The following is a 23,979-nucleotide window of genomic DNA, read 5'->3' as shown; positions in this document are numbered from 1 at the left end:
TTGAAAACTGATTTTTTTTTTCTCTATTTGTTCAGATTGTCTTTGGCTGATGTTGAAATCCAAAACAAACAAACAAAAAATATCCGACAGAATCAGTTAGGTGGCAAATACTTTTTCACAGCAACTTAGAGGCACAGTCCAGAATTAAATACAAATTTTCATTGGGATTATGTAAACAGATTTGGAAGGTTCCTACAAAATGTTGTGTAAAACCATTCAGTCATCCTTGGAATATAAACTTCTTGAAATTATAGCACCCCCTAGTGTTGGACAATGGACACTACATCATTGGTTTAACAACATTCAATCCTTTATTGACAAAAGTAAATTGTTGACAGGGGACAAGCTGGTGGTGGGTCTTGGTTAGCGGCAACCAGTGTTAAACTGGGCAAAATAATCCCTGGTGGGTTTGTTGGTATAGAGCTCCTTATTCAGATAGTGCTGACTGGAACAGAAACAGAAATGTACATATAGTGTGCAGAAACGGACAGAAAATGCTCATTTCTATAATACATTTCATATTATTTATCAATTTATAAACAAGTTACCTGACAAAAGTGCGTGCGTGCGTGCGTGCGTGTGTGGGTTTAGAGCTCACTGTGCCTGCTGCAGTCTGGCCAGCTGCTTGTTTTCTTGGTCCATCAGGATTCTCTGTTGTCTTCTTAGTTCTGCCATTTTCTGGTCCTTCTCGTCTCCTGCTTTGGAAATCTTCAGGAGCTGCATGTCCCAGGCTGCATCCCTAATCTTATCTGCCTCAAGTTGTTTCTATCAACAACAACAGCAACAACAACAACAAAAGTGGCATAAGTTGTGTACTATAGATATATTGCTCTAAAGCAGTTGGTTGCAAACCTAACAAATATCTAATGTTAAGCTAATTTTGCATGCTCTTCCCCTGGCTGTATGGGTTTTCTCTGTGTGAGTAAATGAACCTAATTTTATCCAGCGTAGACATGAAAGCTGTTCCAAAATCAAGCAAATCCTTTTGTTTTCACAGACAAGACTTGACCTTAAAGTAAAAATATTCAGTTTCAACTTCAGCTTCCAGTCTTGAAGGAAAAAAATAAACTGAACAGTTATGAACCTTCAGACATGCTGTGCGCTGCCTGGATGGAGACTCATGCATTTATGGAAGCGACACCATATAACCGGGACAGCAGGAGTACCTTTTTCTCGAGGCGCTGTTGCTCTCTCTGCTCGTGGAAGTGGTTGAGCTGCGCGAGGCTCATCCCCCTCCACTTGTCTGGCAGAACGTGCGGCGGTCTCCCTCCTCCCAAATAGGTCTCTGCTGGCTCTGCAGTCTCTGTCAACATGTCAGATGTCCCAGCGTGCCATATTTCTACCAGATTATCCGCTGCCTCGTTCCTACGCTGCTCCCTGCGGTCCAGAGCTCGCACTTCAGCCTGTGTGGAACAATATAGGATGAGGCCTCAGCACTGACCTAGAGAAATCTCAAAGATTATGACAAAGAAACAAATAAACAAACAAACAAAAAAAGAAAACAGGAGTCTTTATAAACCTGCGAAATGTTCACTCACATAAGCTTTGATGGCCACAACCCCTTTGCAGCTATAACAACTTTAGCTCTTGTTTGAAAGCGTTCATCAATGAACGAAGTGTTTTTATGAGGATTTTTGACCTATCTGGCATAAATGCATTTGTAAGGTCAAACACTGGTATTGGGTGAGAAGGTCTGTCTGACAATCTTCAATCTTATTCATACCAAAGATATGCTACTGGTTTGAGGTCAGGTCTCTAGTGTGCAAAACAGTCAATTTCTTTCATACCAAACGCCTTCATCCGTGTCTTTATGGGCACTGTTATGTGCACTGATGCATTTTGGAATAAGAAGGGGGCATTCCCAAACTTTTCCCACAATGTTGGGAGCATGTAATTGCAGGACTTCATACACTTTAGGGCATGGGAGTGGATGAGAACACCTGAATCCAATGATTCGGAGGTGTGAGCAAAGACTTCTTGCGGTATAATGTATTTTCCTTCCATGTAACTTTTTTCCCTGTGTCAATAACCGTCTGCTGGACAACTGTTTTCTGGATGTTTTTGTAGGTCATAACATGGCTGTAGCATAACATTTTCTCATTAAAAATTTTTGTAATTATTTTATTGGTTTTATGTGATATTTTAGTTTGCTGAATGACAGGATTTCTGGTTTTCATTATTTGCGAAAAAAACCCCCCACGGTCGACAAAAATATATTAATTTGCGTGAAATTATATAATAAGTTTCACATTCTGAATTACATTACCGAATCAAATAACTTTTGAGAGCATTCTAATTCATTGAAAAGCACCTGTATGCTGCACTGTCTCCCAAGTAAACTACATAATTATCATGAAAAATGCCATGACCTGAAGGCTATAGAAGAATTTCGCACAAGGGGGAATTGAGACAAGAGTGCTCAGGCAAATGAGGGAGCAGCTAAGAGGGGGCTTTCAAATAACAAACCGATTCCACGCACGCATCATGTTAGTTCATCCGTGCGTGTTGGTTGGCACCAAACGATGCGACTGCCCCACCCCTCCCTCCTCTTGTGTCAAGTGTGTGTAGGCATCGCTCAACATTTTGAGTTTGCAATTCTCATTTGAACGTCCCAGCCGAGAAACCTCTGTCACAGATTAGAATCCCCTCTGGGTTCGTCTTCAAACATGTGCATCAATGTGTGTGTGTTTGTTGCGTACCAGGGCTTGATTGTCGTTCCAGAGTGAGACGAGGGCAGCTTTCCTACGCTCCTCTTCGACTGCATTCTGCTGGGCCCACATTAGGTCTTGATTCACCAGCTGATTGTTCAACAGCATCTCTGTGAAGCGTGCGGAAATGTGTTTTTGTTTTTTTACAACTGCATTAGCTATTACCCACTGAAAATAGGTCTCAAGCCACACACTCGCAGCACTTCGGGATGAGCATTCATCAAAGTCACCTGGCAGAGAGGACTGTGTGGGAAGATGTGATTGTTTGTGCGGAAAACCACGAAGCACGTTTGTGTGATTTATAGCAGCTCTTGGATTAATTCTGCTCATAGGTAATCGTGTGTGTGTGTTTTGTGTGTGCACGTTCACGTTTCGCTCTTTTCACCTCTGTGCTTCGCTCTCTTGTCCCTCATTTTCTTATCGTCCATTTGTTCTTGCAAATCTTTTACTTTTTTTCTCATTTGTTCTTTAACCCTTTCCTTCCGTCTGCGATCTTCTCCCTGTAAATCAAACAAAAACAAAGAAAGAACAAGGTGACTTCCCACTGTTATTGGATTTACTGCTGTTGCCCGTTCAAGCACACAATCCTACCTCAAATATGTGCATGCTGGAAGGCCCCAGTTCAGACTCTGGAATCGTGAGGTTGTACTGCCCCTTCACCTCGACATCATGAGAGATCTTCATTTGCTGCTGTAAATCCCAGAACTGGTTCAGGTCCTTTTGCAAAGCTTTCCGCTTCTCTTTCTCATTACTATCTTGCAGAAGTAACATTTCATCTTGGCGTCTCTGCAGGTTATCTGAAATAAGTTCAAAAATATACAAGTGATCTGTATTTATTAGTGATAAGACGTAATTTTATCACTGTGTAGTTTCTTCATAAATGGTAAATTAACTGTTCTTGTGTAGCTCTTTGTCTAGTCCAGACAAATCCAAAGCTCTTTCACCCATTCACACACAAACCGATGGTGGAAAGCTACTACATTGTAGCCACAGCCACCCTTGGGCAGTCTGACAGAAGCAAAAGACATAGGAGAATGTTTGTAGTTACCAAAATCCCTGTTTCGTAGTTTCTCACAGCTTCGCTTGTGCTTATTTTCCAGGACTTGCTGGTTTAGAGCATCCAGGTCGACGCCCATCACACGCTGGCGAGGGTTGAAGAATCGGGCTTTGCGAGCTCTTTCTGCAGACCTTCGGGCCTCCACGACCTTGTCTTGTGAATCATCAACAGGCAAGTCCACTTTATACATTTTTATGGTTTCTAGTCAGGTTCTGAGGGGAAAAAATTAAATTCAAAACTATTTTATTGATCCCAAAGGGAAATAAGATGTTGTAATTCAAATTTTTCAAAGAGTTATTATAGATGCGGCTGTTGACATACAAAAGGGCTAAAATAAAAAAAAAAAATACAAAGAAATGATAACAAATTCAAAAACAAGAAACACTTTTCCAAATAAAAAAATTCAAAACAAAACAAAAAATATTAAATTAATTCAGTAATTAATACATACAGTATATTAGAACGAGGTCAAGTACTTCCAGTGCCAAATAGCATATCAGGCTCCGCAGGTAAAAAAATAAAAAAGCTTCTTCACCTTAAGTTAAACTGTAGGTCGTCTTTATCCCGTGGAGTTTTTTTGTTGTGAAAATAGGCTTTTTCTTCATTCAGAAAAGAAAGATAAAAAGGCATCCAGATTAATTGGCTCCTCCGTCTCTCTTGTAGAGAGCTTTTAAATTACATTTCAAATTTCTTAGAAGAACTAATAAATCCATATCCTCACTCTTACCTGTAAGACACTAGCTGCATAAAACGTAGAAAATTACAGTTAACATCAACTGTAATTTCCTACGCTGCTGTCACCGTGTTATGTTTGGGTTTGGCTGCCCTAGTAACCATGGTAACACTTTTTTTTTTTTTTTTTTTTTTTGCTACAAGAGAAAGTCTCTCTAAACTTAAAAATAGACTTAAGTAATTTGACAAATATATTGGTAGAATTTAAAGGTAATTATATTTTTTTTCTATTTTAAATGTCATTAGCAACGGTTACCATAGACACAGTCATATACGTGTCGCACGGTTACGTCGCTTTTAACTCCACCTCGCGAGAAAATGCGAGGTTTCGAGTCTCGCGCGCTTAAGCTTTTCCTGTTAGGTTGTAAAATGGCGCTCTGTTGTTACGAGTGTTCCGATTAAATTTGACAAGGATTTTTTTACACGGTTTTTATGTTAGAGACTTTGCATTTACTTCATAATGTAACTTATGTGCAAGCGAGCTACATGTTGAGCAGGAGCGTTCATTCATTTACAAGTTCACTTTGTTTGTGTTAGACAAGTTGTTCGCTGCAGACTGGCTGCTAGCATTATTAGCTAACTGTCTTAACATTGTCCGTGCCGATTTTCATCCAAATATAAGCTCATTAACAAGGAAAATGGGCTATTTGAAACTAATAGAGATAGAAAACTTCAAGTCATACAAAGGACGACAAATCATCGGACCTTTTCACAAGTTTACGGCAATTATCGGACCCAATGGATCGGGTATGTTATGATGGAGAGCTAAGGCAAAATGTAAACTGTTTGCTACCATTGGCTAACGGTAAACACGTTGTCTTCTCGTTGTACTGTTTATTCTTGTAGCAATTAGGTATGGTTTATTGTAAAACACTTTACTAACATTGGAGTGTGTATTTTGTAATACGGGTACTAAATATTTTTGCACTTCGTTATTGTTGTAGGTATCTATTTAATAGTTTGTCGGATGGCATGCTATTGCTTTAGTAATAACATGCCACGCACTTTAGTTTTGTGAATGACAAATTGTGTATTTTGCTTAATCAGAAAACAACACAGATTTATTTTCGGTTGAGATGATAATTCTTCTATACATTTTGCTTTTGTATTTATTGGGACTTTCTAGGTGTCTTACACATTTAATAATTAACGCAATAAACTGTTTATAAAATATAAAGCTTATGGGGCTTTTACATATGTCATTACTTGTCCTACAAACTACTCCCCACCAATTCTATGCAGAAACCTTTCCTAACAAAATGCATTTTTTTTTTGGATAGCCTCAGATACAAGCAAGGTCTGACAAAAATGGCAGCTATGAAAGATTTTAACTTTGTGATGCATTAATATAAGAGAAAACAAAAGAAGCAAAAGGAAATCCGTTTAGGGTGTGGAAACAGAACTTAAAATTTCAATGCATTTCATTGCAGGTAAATCCAACCTCATGGATGCCATCAGCTTTGTGTTGGCAGAAAAGACTAGTAACCTGCGTGTTAAGACTTTGAAGGACCTAATCCATGGAGCTCCTGTGGGGAAGCCAGCTGCCAACAGAGCGTTTGTCAGCATGGTGTACCAAGAGGATAACGGAGAGGAGCGTTCCTTCACACGGGTCATTATTGGTAAGAAGTTATGTACAAATTGAGAAGATATACCGTCTGTCGGTAATTTCTATAGTAAAAATCAATGCTTTTTGTCATTACATATCTTTCTGTTTGAAGAACATGACAAATATTGTGTAGTTAACCAATTCTAATTCTGTTAAGAACAACATGTGTGTTGCTCCTACCACGTTTGCTTTGTAACTAAACCACACGGTTTGTCTTAGGGGCCTCATCCGAGTACCGCATAAACAATAAAGTGGTTGGACTACCTGAATACAGCGAGGAGCTGGAAAAACTTGGCATTCTGATCAAAGCCAGAAACTTTCTTGTCTTTCAGGTAAGTGTTTAGTGAATCGCTTCCTTCACAGTGTTTCAGTAGCAAACCATTTGTATAAAGCTGACATACTTTTGGTATTGCTTGATTAGTAAGTGAATTAGATTAAGTGTTTCATCCCTGGCTAATACCAAATTTCGATGGTGCAGTAATATTTTAGTCTGTAATTCTTTGGGCAACTGCTTTTATTCACCTGAGGGTTTTTTTTTTTTATTTTGTTTGTTTTATTACACCAAAGGGGGCTGTGGAGTCCATTGCCATGAAGAACCCCAAAGAGCGAACGGCGCTGTTTGAGGAGATCTCGCGTTCCGGGGAGTTGGCACAAGAGTATGACCGCAGGAAGAAGGAGATGGTGAAAGCAGAAGAAGACACTCAGTTCAATTATCACCGCAAGAAAAACATTGCTGCAGAACGCAAAGAAGCCAAGCAGGAGAAAGAGGAGGTAGGCGCTTTGAAATAACTAGAGGTCAAAATGAGTCTGTTTTCCTTTGCTTTTCACTGGTCAGGGTTGAGCTGGTCAAATATAGAAAATTAAATGCATAAAATGTAATAACTTCTGCTATTTTCAATCTGACTTTTTTGAGTTGAGTAAAAATCAAATTAATTTATTTGGATTCAATACTCAAGGTTTTTCTTTTACACGTTATATAAAGTGCTGCAAGAAAAAAAATGTGAATAAATTTAATTTTAATAAATTAATCAAAAAAAATTTCTACCAGGGAAAGCCTGATTGGTGTATTTCAATCCTCCCAAGACCGCCTTAGTTATTGCAAATCAAATCTAAATCTGCCATAAAGTTGAACCTAAATAAGTTCTAAAAACAACAACAAAAAAATGATCGGAAAGCTAATCGCGTTATTTTCTCTCTTGTTCTTGATGTCCTTGTCAGGCTGAGCGATACCAACGCCTTAAAGATGAGGTGGCCAGAGCCAGCGTACAGTTACAGCTCTTCAAGTTGTACCACAATGAGGTCGAGATTGAGAAGCTGAACAAAGAGCTCGGCCAGCGGAACAAAGAAATCGATAAGGACCGTAAAAAGATGGACCACGTTGAAGAGGAGCTGAAGGACAAGAAGAAAGAATTGGGCAGGCTGATGAGGGAGCAGCAGACCATCGAGAAAGAAATCAAGTATGTCCTCATGTGGTTCTGGTCGCCTTCTGGGTGTGCATGCCCTAAAATTTTCAGTGCAAAATAATTATTTTCATCCTATTTGCAGGGAAAAGGACTCTGAGCTGAATCAAAAGAGGCCTCAGTACATCAAGGCCAAAGAGAACACGGCGCACAAAATCAAAAAGCTCGAAGCTGCGAAAAAATCTCATCAGAACGCCCAGAAGATGTACAAGAAGCGCAAAGCTGACATGGATGAGCTGGATAAGGAGATGAGAGCGGTGGAGTTGGCCAAGCAGGAGTTTGAGGAAAGAATGGAGGAGGAGGCTCAGAGCCAGGGCCAGGACCTCACACTGGAGGAAAATCAGGTCCGACTCGATTTAAAACTTCCTTAGTCCTTTTATTCAATGAAACTTCAGTCAAACCAATAGATGCCATTAGCAAATGAAAAGTTTGTTCACATTTGTGTTATAGCATTTGAAGTAGATTAAAATACATGTAATACAACGAAATAATTTCTGCCCTCCCAGCTTATTTAATCTCCACATTCTTAAAAGAAATGTGCATGTTTTCTGAAGTTATTGATCTCAATATTTGCTTTCCGGAAAAATGAATTCGCTTGACTCTCTTTTCCTCCTTCCCCTCAGGTGAAGCAGTACCATCGCCTGAAGGAGGAGGCCAGTAAGCGCGCTGCCACTCTGGCCCAGGAACTGGAGAAGTTCAACCGGGACCAGAAGGCTGACCAGGACCGCCTTGATTTGGAGGAGAGGAAGAAAGTGGAGACAGAGGTAAAAAAAAAAAAAAAAAGAATAAGAAAAAGTGACAACAGCTTTTTTTAATCTCAGATAAAAAAAAAAGCTGAGTCTGCAAATGTTTCCTCATTTCTCAGGCCAAAATCAAGCAGAAGATTCGTGAAATAGAAGAAAACCAGAAGCGTATCGAGAAGCTAGAGGACTACATCGCCACCAGCAGGTACGTCGCTGGTGTATTTGCTCTCTCTGAGCAGATTCCTGCTGTTCATTGAGCTGCTAGTATGATTTATTTTACTCCTTCACTCACACATTTCCATATTGCTCAACTTCAGACAGTCACTTGATGAGCAGAAGCGCATGGAGGAGGAGCTGACGGAGGAAGTAGAGATGGCCAAGAGGAGGATTGATGAAATAAACATGGAGCTTAATCAGGTAAATAAAATAGAAAAGACAAAGCAGTGATGGCTTTACTCATTGAACATATTCACATTTTTAACCTTCTGTACTTTACTTGAAGTTGATATGTTTTGATCTTTTTCTTTAGCTTACCTGTAGAGAACTGCTTTCTTCTCTGTACATCTAAGAATCTTACATCAAAAAGTAAAAGTGGGTCATTATGCCTGTTTCTGACTGGTGTCTTTAAATGCTTTGGGTCTCGGCCAATTTAGGCAGATTTGAAATACTGTTGATTTTACATTGGGATGGGCAAAATGTTGCTTCTTTCTGAAGAGCTGAAAGTCTCTTCAGAAAGAAGAGTCTACAATTAATACAGGTTTATTAACCTGTATTAATAGGTTAATAACCTGTATTAACCTATTATACAGGTTATTATAACCACATTATAATAACCTGTATTATAAAAAGTGTTTCCATTGCATTATAGAAATCATCAAATCTGAATTAAGAAAATATCCAATTTATCACAATTAAAAATGCAAACATGCTAACAGAACGCTTCTGTTTTAAATATGAAAGTGTAATTAGAAATTTAATTATGCACAAGTGGATTTTATTTTACTATTATTATTTAACTTTGTCAGTTGCAATTCCTTAAGACAATCTACATACAAAATTTACATGGACAGCCACACCATTGGTGCGTTTTCCCAGAGTCCCATACGTAACCTGAGGAGTAAAAGTAGAAATATTTTCAGCTCCACAGAGTAGAGCACAGCTTTTGTGTGTGTGTGTGTGTGTGCGTGTGTGTGTGTGCGTGCGCAAGTAACCACAACAAAACTCCACTTCTCCCATTTAATAAATATCTTGTGTGAATAAATATCTTTTCATTGACATGAAAAGCATGACAGGATGGGACTGACCACTTCCATTTGCTTCAGGTGATGGAGCAGCTGGGAGACGCCAGGATCGACAGACAGGAGAACAGTCGACAGCAGCGCAAGGCAGAAATCATGGAGAGCATCAAGAGACTTTATCCCGGATCTGTGGTAAGCTACTGATGTACAGAATCGACCCTTCAGTGTCCAAAACTGGACAACATGTTGAACATATTTGAACAAAGCCACCTGCTGTTGTGTTTTCAGTACGGCCGCCTGATCGACCTGTGCCAGCCCACTCAGAAGAAATATCAGATTGCTGTAACCAAAGTGTTGGGCAAGAACATGGACGCCATCATCGTCGACTCAGAGAAAACCGGCCGAGACTGCATTCAGTACATCAAGGAGCAGAGAGGAGAGCCTGAGACCTTCCTTCCTCTGGACTATCTTGAGGTGAATATTACACCACAGACAACACCTCAAGGAAAGAGTAATCAGAATGGAAAGTACTGAAAATAAAGATTTTATTATGCACTGGTAATAAGTGCATTTTCAAATATTTAGAACAGAGATCTCTAGTCCTCACTGACACTGTGCTGTGACTTTTAGATGTCTCCCAGTTCCAACACAGCTGAATGAAAGGGTTGAATTATCTGTTCAGCATATCATCAGGTTCGTCCGAGTGCTGATGATGAACCATTAGTCTGATTCAGGTGTGTAGGAACAGGGGGGCATCTAAAAGTTGCAGGACAGTAAAACTTGAGTCCCCTGATTTAGCAGCAGTTTTGGAGGTAATTATCATCCATATTGATCACCCAATGAGCAGAAAACCTTTTTTTTTTTACCCCCTTAAGGTCAAACCAACAGATGAAAAACTGAGAGAGTTGCGCGGGGCCAAGCTGGTGATAGATGTGATCCGCTACGAGCCGCCACACATCAAGAAAGCCCTCCAGTACGCTTGCGGCAACGCTCTGGTTTGTGAGAATGTGGAGGACGCACGAAGGATCGCTTTCGGAGGGCCTTACAGACACAAGGTGACGAACCTGGTTCGGGATGAGAAATGCTGTTGGTATTCTAAGATGTCAGTTTGCTGATGTGTCTTTATTATCCCGTGTTCAGACTGTAGCCCTGGATGGCACGTTGTTCCAGAAGTCAGGAGTCATCTCCGGAGGAGCCAGCGACCTGAAGGCCAAGGCCAGACGCTGGGACGAGAAGGCGGTGGACAAACTAAAGGAGAAGAAGGAAAAACTCACAGAGGAGCTAAAGGTAACCAACTCAGAAGAAGTCAAGAATTTGATTGCCTATTTAATTCATTTATGCCTTGCGGTTTGTTTTTAGCATGAATCACTTTCGAATTTTCTTTGCAGGAGCAAATGAAGGCAAAGAGGAAGGAGGCAGAACTGCGTCAGGTGCAGTCTCAGGCACACGGCCTGCAGATGAGACTCAAATACTCCCAGAGCGACCTGGAGCAGACCAAAACCAGGCACCTCTCCCTCAACATGCAGGTTCGCCCCGAGCCTCTCGTTTTGTCTTTTTTTGAACAGCGATTGGTGGTTTTAAAGTGTTTTTTTTTTTATTTCTTGTTCGCAGGAGAAATCCAAACTTGAGAGTGAACTTGCGAATTTTGGCCCTCGCATCAATGACATCAAGAGGATCATCCAATCCCGCGAGCGAGAGATCACTGACCTCCGAGACCGCATGAACCTAGTGAGACTGACTGAACGCACGGCCTGCTTAAAACCGGCTTTACAAGCGGTTCTCTGTAGGTTAACGGCTGGGTTTGTCTTGTAGGTGGAGGACGAGGTGTTTGTTGAATTCTGTAAGGAGATCGGAGTGAGAAACATCCGAGAATTTGAAGAGGAGAAAGTGAAGAGGCAGAATGAGATCGCAAAGAAGCGGTCAGTTTAGAGATTGTCACTTTTTTTTTTTTTTGTCTTTTTTTTTTGTTTTTTTTTTTTTGTTTTGTTTTTTTTGACTCGTGTTGTTTAATTTCAGTCTTGAGTTTGAGACCCAGAAGACCCGTCTGGGAATCCAGGTGGACTACGAGAAGAACCAGCTGAAGGAGGACCAGGAGAAAGTCATGATGTGGGAGCAAACTGTTAAGAAAGATGAGGCTGAGATAGAGCGCCTTAAGAAGGTCCAGAAATATATTCAAAGTCAGCATTAATGGCTTAATATTGACTTAGCTTGAAATCAAGACGGGTGTGATCTGTGGTTTTACTTAGGAGGAGCACAGACACATGAAAATCATCGATGAGACGATGGCCCAGCTGCAGGACCTGAAGAACCAACATCTCACCAAGAAATCTGAAGTCAACGATAAAAACCACGAAATGGAGGAGATTCGCAAAAAACTGGGAGGCGCCAACAAGTCAGTGCTGACTAAAACCAAGATTAAATAAAACGTATTGGTGTGTATCTTCTAAATCTATTTGGCCTGTTTGTTGCCTTCCAGAGAGCTGACCCAGCTCCAGAAGGAGGTCACCGCCATCGAGACCAAACTGGAGCAGAAGCGCAGTGACCGCCACAACCTGCTGCAGGCCTGCAAGATGCAGGACATCAGGCTGCCGCTTCGCTCTGGAACCATGGATGATATCAGCCAGGGAGAGGTATGAGGACATGGCAAAGACGTTTGCTTTTATGCACCGCTTTTTTTTTTAAAATCAGGATTTGAAAAGAAATTTAAATAATTTGTTGCTGTTGTAGGGGAGCTCCCAGACAGATGACTCCAGCAGTCAGAGGACATCCAGCAGCGTTCTGGCTAAAGAAGCTCTAATAGAAATCGACTATAGCAACTTGTCTGAAGATCTGAAGGTTAGATGCTCCAAATAATTCAAGAGATTCATCTTTTTGAACCATAAGAATTTCCTGTATCTTATATTAAAGCGGTTCCCACTCTGAAAAAAAATGTTGCATAGATTTCTCAGGGTAAACCACTTTTATCTGCTAAGCTTTTAGAAGCTTACTACTTTTCAAACAGTGTAGAGCTGTTTTTTTTTTTTTTTTAAATAAAAGACATGTAATATTTCAGTTATTAAAATAAAAAATAAGAAAATTAAACCTTTGTAATATCCTGTAGGATGCATTGTCAGAAGAGGAGATAAAAGCAGAGACAAACACGCTGCAGCAGCGTCTGAACGAGCAGCAGAGCATCCTGCAGAGGATCAGCGCCCCCAACATGAAGGCCATGGAAAAGCTGGAGAGCGTCAGGGACAAGTTCCAGGAGACCAGCGATGGTGAGAGGACATGATCATGGTTGGCGAAACGGAGACAGGACCAGAGGACTGGTCTAAAATGAACTCTTTCTGATGACTTTACCCGCTTGATTTCAGAGTTTGAGGCCGCTCGTAAGAGAGCCAAAAAGGCGAAGCAAGCCTTCGAGCAAATCAAGAAAGAGAGGTTTGATCGTTTTAATACCTGCTTCGAGTCTGTGGCCACCAACATCGATGAGATCTACAAAGCTCTGTCACGCAACAGCAGCGCACAGGTGTGTTTTAGCTGTTACTGGAGCAAAATCAAAAAAACATTGTGTTATCAGTCACATTTACTGTTGCAGAGTACGAGACAACCCAGCTCTTAAACTTCCTGCTGGTTGATTATCTTTCTTAGTAGGAAAAACAATATTTAATCCCAATCATTGTGCTGCACAAAAAAAAAAAAAAAAAGTATTTTGGCTGGTGACTAAGTTGGTCTGAAATCTGAATCACTCTTGGTGTTTTGCAGGCTTTTCTGGGCCCAGAAAACCCAGAGGAACCGTATCTGGACGGTATCAACTATAACTGTGTGGCGCCAGGGAAAAGGTTCAGACCCATGGATAACCTGTCTGGAGGAGAGAAGACTGTTGCTGCCCTGGCTCTGCTTTTTGCTATCCACAGGTCTGACAAAAAAAGCAACACAAGCGGACATTTTAACCTTTCTTAAATAACGAGCATTGGTGAATCCTGCTTGGTGTGTTTGTGATATTTAAATATTTTTAGGACCTGGATGAAAGTAGATTTCTGTCCACATCTTTAACGTCTCCTCTGTGTCCTTGCAGCTACAAACCGGCGCCGTTCTTCGTCCTGGATGAGATCGATGCCGCTCTGGACAACACTAATATTGGCAAAGTGCGTTCAGATTTCACTGTCGCTGACTTTTCATCAGTGATCCTTGTGACTAAAAGAAATACATATATATATGTCCTTTCTTCTCAAGGTGGCCAATTACATCAAAGACCAGTCGGTACAAAACTTCCAAGCTATTGTCATTTCTCTGAAGGAGGAGTTCTACACCAAGGCTGACTCTCTTATAGGCGTTTATCCAGAGGTAGGTTTCCCTTTTCACTGACCGTCAAACATTACAACACTCACACTTTGTAAATATGATATATGATAAAAAAAACAAAAAAAAAACATTAAGCTTTGACATCGTGACTCGCTTTGATACGTTTCTGTAACATTTAGCATTGTAACTTGAACTGGACTGTATTAGGATGACATGCGATTATGTCTTTTAACAGTAAAAGTTGTGATACATAAATTTTTTGTAAGTGGTGATATTTTTTTTTTGCTGTTCGAAAACCCCCCCAACAATAAAAATCAGATAATCAGAAGTGATTGGGAACATTAAAAAGACTTAATTTCATCTAAAAAAAAAAAAAATCAAGGTTTTATCTGAGACTTTGCTTCTTGATGGTACCTCTTGTTTCCACTTTGAAACAACTTAAATGTAGTTTCTTGAAGACTTGACCACCTTACCACTTCGTTACCCCTTTTTTTATGGTGTTTTTAACAACGATAGTCACACACATAATTAGACGGCGCGATATAAAACAAATGCTAATTGTAATTTTCAGCAACAGGATGTCCAACCTCATCAGTTTTCTGCTGAGCATTTCTGCCCTCCAAAGAGTTTTTATTTATCAAGCTGGCAGGACTGAAATATATAAACTTTGTTTTTAGAGCATCTATGACATTGAAGTGATTATTTGAAGAAATTAAAGTGGTTCTTGTTTTCTTTTTCACAGCAAGGAGATTGTGTTATCAGCAAAGTTCTCACCTTTGACCTGTCGCAGTATCCTGATGCCAACCCGAATCCAAATGAGTAATAAGAGCCTGCTCAGTAGTGTTCTATATAGTTTCAGATCATGTATTCAGTAAGTCTTCAGTTTTTTGTTGTTGTATTTTTTTGTAGTTTAGTCATTCTCTAAACCTTTTCTTGCTGGGATGTGTTTTTTTGTTTTGTTTTTTTTTTTTTTTTTGGAGTAAAAACTAAGATTTCTGTACATTCAATGGAAATAACCCTTTCTAAATTTGACCATTATTGTTCATTATTGTAGTGAATTATGATAAAGTAAAAGGAGACTCGACGCTTTTTAGTGAACTGTAAGATTTATACTAACCAGTTAATGAAATGCCTTTAAAATAAGCAAGTTCCTTTTTTATACCATTTATGGCTCTCAGTTTTTGTTTAAAGCCTTTGCCTGTCCTCTGTGTGCTTAAAAGCAAATTACATTTCATATGTGCAACTTTTTTTTTTTTAAAAAAAAAAAAAGCTCAATCAGGAGTGTTTAGTTGTGTGGTGGATGGATTCCCTGCGCGATAACTAAATAAAAGCAGTAAAAATGGCTGCAGCTTAAACTGCTGCTGGAAGATTTCAAAGCTTTTTGAAACCTGACTTATTATGTCAAAAGTACCTAATAAGTTGGAGAATCACCTGAAACCACTTCAGCATGAATAAGATAATTATGTCCGTTTGGTTGGCTTTGCTTTAATAAATCTAAAGTGAATTCATGTGTGTTTGTCTTCGTACTTATTCATTCGTTTTCAGTTTAAGAAGAAAACATTTCTTTCAGTTTTAACACGTCCAGAGACGGCAACCAGGCATCCACATGTCGAGGTTCTTTATTTGTATCCAGGGAAAAAACGATGCTCATACAAACATATTGGATTAGATGTTTTTTTTTTTGTTTTTTTTATGAGGGTTTAACGGTGAAAACATATCAAACTTTATTGTACAGAATCCAAAGTAAAGGGAGAGTAAAGATGAAAATACTTTACAGTACCGTTAAAACTCGATGTGTGACAGTTGAACGCAGACACATCAGAGGACAATATCAATAAGGAAAAATATAAAAGTCCTCTGGGAAGACTGAATCTGAGCACAAAACAATGGATCAAGTGCAAAAGTCCACCACTGATGTGAATAAAAAATGTGGCTCTGAAGTTTCAAGCTAAAGCAACCATACTCCAGGTATGCTGAGAACCCTTCAGGGACCAAATCTAATCTAAGGGACAAACATACAACCCATAACTGTACGGTGACTTTTTACTACATTGATTATAAAGCAAACAGTTTATTACAGCTAGAACTTGGGATAATCGTTGCTACAATAAACTGCTACGGACAGTTTTAAACAGAAAACCTGCTGAAATTTCAGTCACAAAGTCAATTTGAAGCTCCTACCTTTTAAATACTTTTGATTTCTGGTAGGAAGACAAAACTAGCTGTTTCCACTTACCACAGTTCTTTCCCACCATCTTACCAACTGCAGCACAAAAAAAAAAAAAGGCTGCTGCCATTAGTTTAGTTTACACTGAGCCTCGCCCACTATCACTGCCCCCTTCAGTGAGGCTACAGTCAGAAACTTTCCTTATTCACTCAGCTGTCCCCCTCTGTGGAATGGATATCCTCAGTAAATGATAAAGTACAAGACGTGTATCAATCAGCTTACTTTAAGATATTCTGTTTTTATTAGTCATACATCTGAAAGATGTCTCGGTGTACCCAATTTCCCCAACCTGCTGTTTGACCTGGAGTCAGGCTAACAGATAACAGATCGTCAAAGGGGCAACGAGCTTGAACGAGCTGAAGTCGCTTTATCCACATTAACTCACTGAACGCACACCTAAACTTCGGAGTCATCCCGTTTCTTTCGGCTAGGAACTGTGGGAACCGGACGTCTCTTCTTCCTGACCGCCGGCTCCGGCTGGCCGGGTCTTTGTCCCCCTCCAGCAGGGACGGGTGGAGGGACGGGGACGGGACGTCGTTTTTTGACAGAGGGGACGCTGTCGGAGCGTTCGCTGAGGATGCCCCTCGCCACGCCCTCCATCTCTGAAACGGGCATATGCATGGCGTCGGCCATCTCCTTCTTAGTTACGGAGACAAAAGCAGGATCTTTGGACAGGGAGGCCAGACCGCCCATTTCAAGGGCCTGAGGGGAAAAAACAACAACAAGCCTTGTTATTTTATTCATATTAGAAAACATTCTACTTGTATTTTTTATTTATTTTACAAAAGTCCAATTTGAAAATCTCAAAATATTATGAACATTTCAGGGGACACGTGTCCCGAAATCCACTTGATGGCAACCACAAACTTCAATGTATCTTATTGGGAGCTTAAATTATAAATGAGCATAAACTGGAACATGGCTGGTAAGTATAAAAATAACTAAAGAAATGGAGGTTGGAAGTAAGGAGGATTGGTCCAGCCCTTACTTACATACAGTGTTGAGCAAATAACATAGAAGATCCAACTCTCTTTCCTGCATTTTAGACTTTAGGCCTTGGTTCCTAAACATTTTAAAATCAAACCTTAATCGTGACCAAAAATATCGATCCGTTACAGAAGTGGAGCAGTGAGTGAGTTTCCCTCCTCACCTCCTGAACAAGCTGATCGGCTGCAGTCTTTGAGCTCCGACTCCGACTCTCCATCCACTCAGGCTCATAAGGGAACTGCGTAAGACATGTTGTCATACATGAAATTTATACTCTGTTCACATCACAAATGTCACAGTTTCATGTACAAGCTCAGGAAGAAGATACCTGTGTTTTGTTTGTTTTTACTGTGAAGCTCCAGGAGTGTCTTGGGTCTGGAAAATGGGAAAAAAAAAGCCAATTTTTAGGGTTTATTTGTCATTAGCATTATTTTATCTTTCACATTTATGCATTTACACTGGGATTAAACCACATGGAGGTGAACTCATTCATGAATTATATGACATTTTAAGCCATATGGCTGCATTTTGGTTTTCTTCTAAGGGTTTCAGAGTAAAGTGGGGCTGAATGCAAAAGCTCCTCCTAATTTCAGAATTTTAAAAGGTTGAGGAATCATGTTCCTCCACTTCAAGAGGATGTACTGTTTTCTTGTGGTCTGTGATACTTTATTGATGCAATGCAATAAAGTGTGTGTTTGTATTGTGACAAAATGGGGAAAAAACTCGGGAGCCCCGCGCTGTGTGTGCAGACATGTCTCTAGGTGTCTCATGTCCCCTGTCGCACCTGGTTCCTCGTCCTCAGAGGGATTATAGAACTCATCTGGACTGGCTTCTCTGTCAAAGAAAAATCTGAAACAGAAACAGTAAAAGCAATCAGACACAAAAGCTTTTATCACACATCCAGCCGGACGGGAGTGTGTGTGTGTTGCTTGCTGCTCACTCTGCGAAGGCGTTGTTGTTTGTGTTGCTTTTTGGTGCCGTCGCGGGGAAAAAGTCCGCGCTGGGAGCCAGGGCGGAGGAGTTGGGCGGAGACTCGGACTGGCTCTCTGAGAACTGGAGGGGCCGCTGGTGGGTCATCTGGGAGCTCTGAGTGTCGGCGGCCTCGGCGGCGAAGGATTCGACTCGGTTGCCGAACAGACCGTGAGAGCGCTGGAGATACCGAGCGCAAAAGCAGGTAAAAGTGGTGAAGGTGCCACTGAGTTACAGAATGTGAATGCCACAAACGTCGTAACATTCAAAAAGATTTCTGGTAACACTTTATTTGAAGTGGTGTGGATAAGATTAACATTACATTCAGTGTAGTGTTACATCATGAACATAACATGAACATGAACTAGCCTTCGTGAATGTTTTTGACTGTCGTCGTTAAGTGTCTTTTGGTAAATAATGACACTTTCAATGCAAATATACATTAAAAATTGCACCAAAAGTATCAACTCAGCATTGCTTGGTAATACTTTTTTATGCAAAGCTGCATTAAAACTTAAATTAAAAGTCAATTAATTTGCATTAAAAGTGTCACTATTTACCGAATGACACTTTATGACAACAGTCGTAAACAATCACAGGTGTTATCTGGTTTCCTACTTGATAAATGGTTTCTTCTGCGGCCTCGTCCATCACTCTGTCCATTTCTTCCTCGTTCTGCAAGTCTCCTGAAATTGCCCTGTGCATCTCCGGAGCTGCTTCTTCCTCTATGCTCCTCAGACCCGCCTAGAAAATGAACAGAAAGCGGCGAGAAGCTGAACGTTAAGATCCTTCCCATGTTTACGGAGATGGAAAGTCAATAAGATCTCTTCAAGCAACCTGAATCTCTGGACCCGAGGTGCTCTTCTTGGACGGACGGTAGCCGTAATACTCCTCCTGGCGTTTCAGAAACTTCCGTAAATGGTCTTGGAGCAGAAACGTTGCGTAGAATTTCCCCACAGTCACCTCGTCATCTGCAGGTCACAGATGTGTCTATGTGAGAAGTTGGGGATCTTTTCGTAAAGCATCTTATCTGCGTCCACAGACTGACCTCCTATAGGGGGGATGACCTGGTCCAGCAGTTTCATGCTGGTGCGTTTCCAGATTTTCTTTATAATCGCTCTAAGCTCCTCATTGGCCTGCTCAAAGTTTCCTGTAAAAAGTGTTTGAGAAAGAAAACACAGAAACGGGTGATATTTGAAGGAGCGAATTTCGTCTTATGACTTGAACGGGGCTTTTGATGTGCCGCACCTTCGGTTTTGATTTTTAGCGCCGTCCTGACCAGAGCGAACAGGGTGGCGTTGAACGTGACGGTGCCATCGCTGTTGAGGGGCATGTTCATCCCAACCAAGCGCTGCAGACAGAAGAACGACAATGAATGAATTGAGCAATTCCTTTTCCAGAGTAGATGTTCAAACATTCTGATTTCATGCACAGCTTTTATGTGAAACTCTTTTAATCCACACACATAGGGGTCAAGTTTGCTGGCACTTTATCTTTTGTAAAACCGTATTTGATGAGCGATTAGGGTCCGGCTGGAACGCCCAGCTGTGTCAAAGTTTCGGCCCAAACCGCTGCCCCGAAAGAAACTTGGATGTTCAAGAACACCCAGACATCAGTTTGAGCCTCCAATTGCTCATACATTAGAGTCACATTAGTGTCCGTAGTGTAGCAGTTTAACATCATTACGCACTGAGACGATGCCGACCAAGGGACACAAGCCAAATGTTTTCAGGTGAAATGTGTTGAACTGTAAACTGTTGCATTTAGCGCAGGTTTCTGGACAAGTGTACCTTGCACGCAGCGCGATGAGGACAGAACTTGCCGAAGCCAAGCGGAGGCTGGATCCGTCGCAGCAGAGTCACCACATCCAGATGTTTGATTCTCCCTCTTTAGGTAAGAGAGACATTTTATTTCCTACCAATGCATCATTGTTTTTCTTTTACATAAACAAATACGAAACGTGAACGTTCCAGTAGCGTTCAGACTCACGTGGCCTCGGGGTCGTACTCTGCCCAGATTTTCTTGAACTCGTCCAGATGGTGTGGACCAAGAAGAGACCAATCACGGGTGAGATAGTCAAAGTTGTCCATGATGACGGCAACAAACAGATTGAGGATCTGGATTGGGATGGAAAACAGATAACTGTGTCTGCAGCCGCTTCTGTTTTCACTCCTTTTGTATTGTGATTTTTGCTGAAGCGTGAACGGTTAAAGAAAAGGAGGAGCGTTAAAGATGAAGCTGTTTCTGACCAGGAAGGCACAGAGACAGTAGAAGCTGAGGAAGTAAAAGACAGCAAAGTTGGAGCCGCAGGTGTACTCTTCTCCTGGCAGGAAGTCAGACTTGGGGTCACACATCTTCCCGTACATCGACGCCATCATGACGTCCTGCCAAGCCTCACCAGTCGCACATCTGGATACATAAAACACACCTTGAACAGCGAGACACCGGCTCAGGCTTTAAATAACACATTGTGGAGAAGGTACCCACCGGAATAACATCAGAACCGCCTGAGGGAATGTCTGGAAGTTGTTGTTGCGGTTGATCTGGGTGCCGTCCACTAAGGCTACCTTTCCAAAGATCTGTAGGTTGTTGCCATTCAAATTAGATTCACATCGTGTTTTCCACCCGGAACCAGATACATAATAACAACCCGCAAAGTTTTGTCTTTAGCAGAATTAACACTGGCGGCTGTACCTGCATCCCGATCACAGCGTAAATGAAGAAGAGCATCACGATGAGGAGAGCAACATGAGGGAGAGCCTGCAGACAGAAAACAGACGGGTCAGAAACACTGACATGAAATGATGAGGATAAAACGAGACGACGAGAACTAAACCTGGAAAGACTTGATGAAGGTCCAGAGCAGGTTACGGATGCCCTCCGACCGGTTCAGCAGCTTGACTAGACGCATGACGCGGAAGAGTCGGAAGAATGTGATGGAGACCGAGGCGTTTTCAGAAGCCTGTTGGACAAGAGGACAGCTGCTTCATGGAGGAAAACCACAAAAACGTGGCTTTTAAATGAGGAGATACTGACTTACCGCAATTTCTTCCATAGGATCTGTCTCCTGAAAAGAGGAAGTTGTGCATGAATCAGTCCCCATTTACTACATTTCCTCGCAAAAGTATCCACAACTCTAACTTTTTCACACATTGTCCTTTTGTAATCACAAAGTTCAGTTTACTTTAGCTCCAATTCAGAAAGATACTCCTGAAGAAAATCCAGGGCAATTAATTATCTTTAAAAGTCACTTTATTCATAGGACTCCCCCTGTTTGGAGTTAAATAAAAGTAGTAGTACATCTGTTCTGTGAAGATCTCGCAGGTTAAGCATCCCACAAAACCATGTTCAGAAGAAAAGTTAAAGTAATGGATGTTCACCTAAACTAACCAGCTGCTCAAAGGCAGTGCTAATCAGAGAAGCAGCCAAGAGGCTCATGATAACTCTGGGGGGGCTTCAGAAATCCACAGCTCAGGTGGGGGAGACTCTATTGACAAAGAAGTTGGCAAGAGTTGATAGAGGGATGGCTCAAGTGATACAGGGCAGTTCTGGGAAAAAAAAAAAAAAAAAAAAAAAAAAGAAACATGTAACAGACTGTTAAAGATTTGAGTCTGAGGTCCACCGTCATCAATCAGCAGGAAAACGACTTAAAATATACCACCAAGATCTACCAGGGACTGGTTTAACTCAAACTGTATCCCTACATGAGAATGACCCAGTCAAAGTCCAAAAACCAGTAGGAAGTCTAACAAAATGCTCTCTGCTCAACCTGACTGAGCTTCAAAAGTTTCTTGACGTGCACAGCTGCTAGCTGTAGCTACAACAAAATGTGCTTTTAGAACACGCTCCATAATTTTTTAATTTGTATTAATGAAAATTATGTTTCATATTTGTTTTACATTGCAATTGTACCCTACTACGTTTTGGATGCATCTCGTGGAATCTTGCTAAAATACGCTTGAGCTTTATGGTTTATAGCAAGACAAATTATGAAAGAGTTCAGTGGTTATGAATATTCTTGCAAGGCTAAGACATCAATAGCCAGCCTGGCAACTGCAGATTCACAACTTTCAAGAAAAGGTAACATTGTTAATTCACCAACTTTAATTAATATCACATATCGTAATTTGATGGATTTAAACTTGTAACCCATGCAAAACGAAACAAATCAACACAATTTGCATCAATAAAACAGCATGTTTGCTCTACCAGTCAAGCAGTCATGAGCTCTTAACTTGCTGATGCAAATTGCAAAAAAAAACAAAAAAAAAAAACTAACTTGCGGCTTAACATATCAGGCTGAAGGAGGTTTGTCTTACATTTACACTTTTCCGTCAACAAACACAACTAAAGCAGCGACTCGTCAGAGTAAAGGGAGAGTGTGGAGGTGAAAGCGAGAGTAGTGTTTTAGTTGAGAACGCAGCAGAGTGCTCACACAACAAGGCTCATGCAGCGGTGCAGATATTTACAGCACAGCCATGAAGACAGTACAGTCCTCCACTGGAGTCCAGGGCGGCCTGTGGAGGATAGACATATGAGGAGTGAGGGGGATGAAGGACAGAGAGAGGAGTGAAGGGGCGTGTGGATAGAATGATGAAGAGGAACTGGAGAAATTTGCAAAAAAAAAAAAAAAAAAAGGGGGGAATTTGTGGCCAGTTTGTGCATTAAACAAGGACAGCACAGTGCAACCTAACTGACACAATTCTGCTGCGACAAAACATTTAATTCATTAATTAATTTCCTAACTGGAGTTGTGCTCTTTTTAGATGTTCAGAAAACATACACAATGTGCAATCTTTATCAAGAGTGAAATGAGTGATAGCAAAAAAAAAAAAGATGGTGCCGCTGTGATGGAAGTGAATCGGTGGTTGCACAAGGTACAAAGGAGCTCTGGAAACAAAGCAACGTGATAAAGGCAAAACATCAAAAACCTCAGAACAACAAATAAACTCAATCTCTCAAATCAAACTGCAGGACGCCAGGGACTTCAACAAACAGCACCTGCAACAGCAGCCTGAAAAACGTAGAGTTCTTTTAAGTTTGCCGCGAAATATACGTGCTGGTGTGTCACGTGTACTCACGTCCACTTCACTCAGGATGACGTCGACGACGCTACCAATGACTATGATGAAGTCGAAGACGTTCCAGGGATCTCCAAAGTAGCCCTGCAGAGAGAGACGAGTCATATGGATCAGCGCCGGGGATCTCCTTATAAGAACGGCAGACATTAGAGTACTCACCCTCACTTTGAAGGCCATGAGCTTAAGTATCATCTCCACAGTGAAGAGCACAGTGAAGATCAGGTTCAGAGTGTCTGACAGCTTGGTAACGTAGTTCGACTGGTTGCAGTGCTGTTCGGATGGGAGGAAAATGACTTCATTTAGTTAGAAATGAATTCAAAAGATCAAATTCTGGAAGACTCAAACATTTATGACAGTGGGGCAGAAACACACATGAGGAGGACTTTAATAGCATATTGTCACCTTCCTAAAGTAATCACTGTTTTTTCTTTTCCAAAAGTAATTTTGGGAAAGTAGTCACCACCTCTTTCTTGCTAAAAGATGAATCAGAGAAAAAAAAATTGGCAAAAAATTACTTAGGCCATTATTTTAGGGAGGTCACAATATCACACATGGCATATGTTAATTATTGCTCCAGGAGAGCAATTAAATTTGGAGTCTGAGTTTGAACTTCTCTCTCTGCTCTTTGGTTCTGCTCTACATCTCAACTCCTCTGCAAACTGGGGTCAAAGTTCAGATATTTCTTGAGATCCTAATACGATGCTCTCAGTTGTAAAAACAATATGTTTTTGCCACTGTCCATAAGCAAAAAAAAAAAAAAAGTAAGAGAAAATCCTTCCAGTTACAAAGCATCCAAAACTAGAGCAAAAATAATTGTCAGAACATGCAACGTCTCAGCCAAAAAAAAAAAAAAAAAAAAAAAGGGGAAAAAAAACTAAAGCAAAAAA

General features: G+C 40.8%; 3 protein-coding genes across 4 annotated transcripts in view; 1 reads left to right on the top strand and 2 right to left on the bottom strand.

Moving 5' to 3' along the window:
- Positions 1–288: 288 nt before the first annotated feature.
- ribc1 (RIB43A domain with coiled-coils 1) lies at positions 289–4,705 on the bottom strand. 2 transcript variants are annotated; one of them, XM_015037915.1, is made up of 9 exons: positions 4,493–4,705; positions 4,217–4,364; positions 3,757–3,977; positions 3,300–3,505; positions 3,094–3,208; positions 2,700–2,818; positions 1,167–1,403; positions 599–765; positions 289–445 (listed from the first exon to the last, which is right to left on the bottom strand). In XM_015037915.1, the coding sequence occupies exons 3-9, from the start codon at positions 3,953–3,955 to the stop codon at positions 364–366; spliced, it is 1,125 nt and encodes a 374-aa protein (XP_014893401.1). In that variant the 5' UTR covers positions 3,956–3,977; positions 4,217–4,364; positions 4,493–4,705; the 3' UTR covers positions 289–363. The 2 variants fall into 2 exon arrangements, with proteins under 2 accessions (XP_014893401.1, XP_014893402.1); XM_015037916.1 differs by lacking the exon at positions 4,217–4,364 and having other exon boundaries at positions 4,493–4,704.
- Positions 4,706–4,831: 126 nt separating this feature from the next.
- smc1a (structural maintenance of chromosomes 1A) lies at positions 4,832–15,337 on the top strand. The gene is made up of 26 exons (XM_015037914.1): positions 4,832–5,244; positions 5,928–6,116; positions 6,323–6,435; positions 6,671–6,874; positions 7,322–7,560; positions 7,649–7,907; positions 8,187–8,327; positions 8,429–8,511; positions 8,624–8,723; positions 9,629–9,736; positions 9,833–10,018; positions 10,420–10,599; positions 10,685–10,831; positions 10,933–11,070; positions 11,156–11,272; positions 11,357–11,463; positions 11,561–11,702; positions 11,791–11,936; positions 12,021–12,174; positions 12,272–12,379; positions 12,645–12,801; positions 12,898–13,052; positions 13,289–13,440; positions 13,602–13,671; positions 13,760–13,870; positions 14,571–15,337. Exons 1-26 carry the CDS (start codon positions 5,136–5,138, stop codon positions 14,649–14,651), a joined length of 3,696 nt encoding a protein of 1,231 aa, XP_014893400.1. The 5' UTR covers positions 4,832–5,135; the 3' UTR covers positions 14,652–15,337.
- A 92-nt stretch (positions 15,338–15,429) lies between these two features.
- cacna1sb (calcium channel, voltage-dependent, L type, alpha 1S subunit, b) overlaps positions 15,430–23,979 on the bottom strand; it is a 24,414-nt gene continuing 15,864 nt past the window's right edge. The window contains exons 27-45 of the mRNA XM_015037910.1: positions 23,252–23,362; positions 23,093–23,176; positions 22,481–22,528; positions 21,052–21,078; positions 20,848–20,973; positions 20,706–20,771; positions 20,499–20,590; positions 20,261–20,420; positions 20,001–20,128; positions 19,802–19,898; positions 19,260–19,362; positions 19,060–19,161; positions 18,849–18,982; positions 18,630–18,755; positions 17,983–18,191; positions 17,827–17,891; positions 17,371–17,417; positions 17,206–17,280; positions 15,430–16,757 (exon numbers count right to left, since the gene is read on the bottom strand). Of these exons, the coding sequence (XP_014893396.1) occupies positions 16,452–16,757; positions 17,206–17,280; positions 17,371–17,417; positions 17,827–17,891; positions 17,983–18,191; positions 18,630–18,755; positions 18,849–18,982; positions 19,060–19,161; positions 19,260–19,362; positions 19,802–19,898; positions 20,001–20,128; positions 20,261–20,420; positions 20,499–20,590; positions 20,706–20,771; positions 20,848–20,973; positions 21,052–21,078; positions 22,481–22,528; positions 23,093–23,176; positions 23,252–23,362 (2,106 nt within the window). The 3' untranslated portion in view covers positions 15,430–16,451. The remainder of the gene's footprint in view (positions 16,758–17,205; positions 17,281–17,370; positions 17,418–17,826; positions 17,892–17,982; positions 18,192–18,629; positions 18,756–18,848; positions 18,983–19,059; positions 19,162–19,259; positions 19,363–19,801; positions 19,899–20,000; positions 20,129–20,260; positions 20,421–20,498; positions 20,591–20,705; positions 20,772–20,847; positions 20,974–21,051; positions 21,079–22,480; positions 22,529–23,092; positions 23,177–23,251; positions 23,363–23,979) is intronic.

The sequence above is a fragment of the Poecilia latipinna genome, unplaced genomic scaffold (genome assembly GCF_001443285.1).
Source record: "Poecilia latipinna isolate Pla-1442-1.1 unplaced genomic scaffold, P_latipinna-1.0 Scaffold423, whole genome shotgun sequence".
In the NCBI taxonomy this organism is placed as follows: domain Eukaryota; kingdom Metazoa; phylum Chordata; class Actinopteri; order Cyprinodontiformes; family Poeciliidae; genus Poecilia; species Poecilia latipinna.
Note: the sequence above shows the minus strand (reverse complement) of the source record. Positions and strands in the feature narration are given on the sequence as shown.

What these genes read in the sequence shown, in the direction of transcription:
- ribc1 (XM_015037915.1), bottom strand. Translation starts at nt 3,955, where the DNA reads ATGTATAAAGTGGACTTGCCTGTTGATGATTCACAAGACAAGGTCGTG. An exon ending in AACAGCGCCTCGAGAAAAAG is followed by an intron (nt 766 to 1,166) that starts GTACTCCTGCTG and finishes TGTTGTTGATAG; the next exon opens with AAACAACTTGAGGCAGATAA. An exon ending in GCCAGACTGCAGCAGGCACA is followed by an intron (nt 446 to 598) that starts GTGAGCTCTAAA and finishes TTTCTGTTCCAG; the next exon opens with TCAGCACTATCTGAATAAGG.
- smc1a (XM_015037914.1), top strand. Translation starts at nt 5,136, where the DNA reads ATGGGCTATTTGAAACTAATAGAGATAGAAAACTTCAAGTCATACAAA. An exon ending in TATCGGACCCAATGGATCGG is followed by an intron (nt 5,245 to 5,927) that starts GTATGTTATGAT and finishes ATTTCATTGCAG; the next exon opens with GTAAATCCAACCTCATGGAT. An exon ending in ATGATATCAGCCAGGGAGAG is followed by an intron (nt 12,175 to 12,271) that starts GTATGAGGACAT and finishes TTGCTGTTGTAG; the next exon opens with GGGAGCTCCCAGACAGATGA.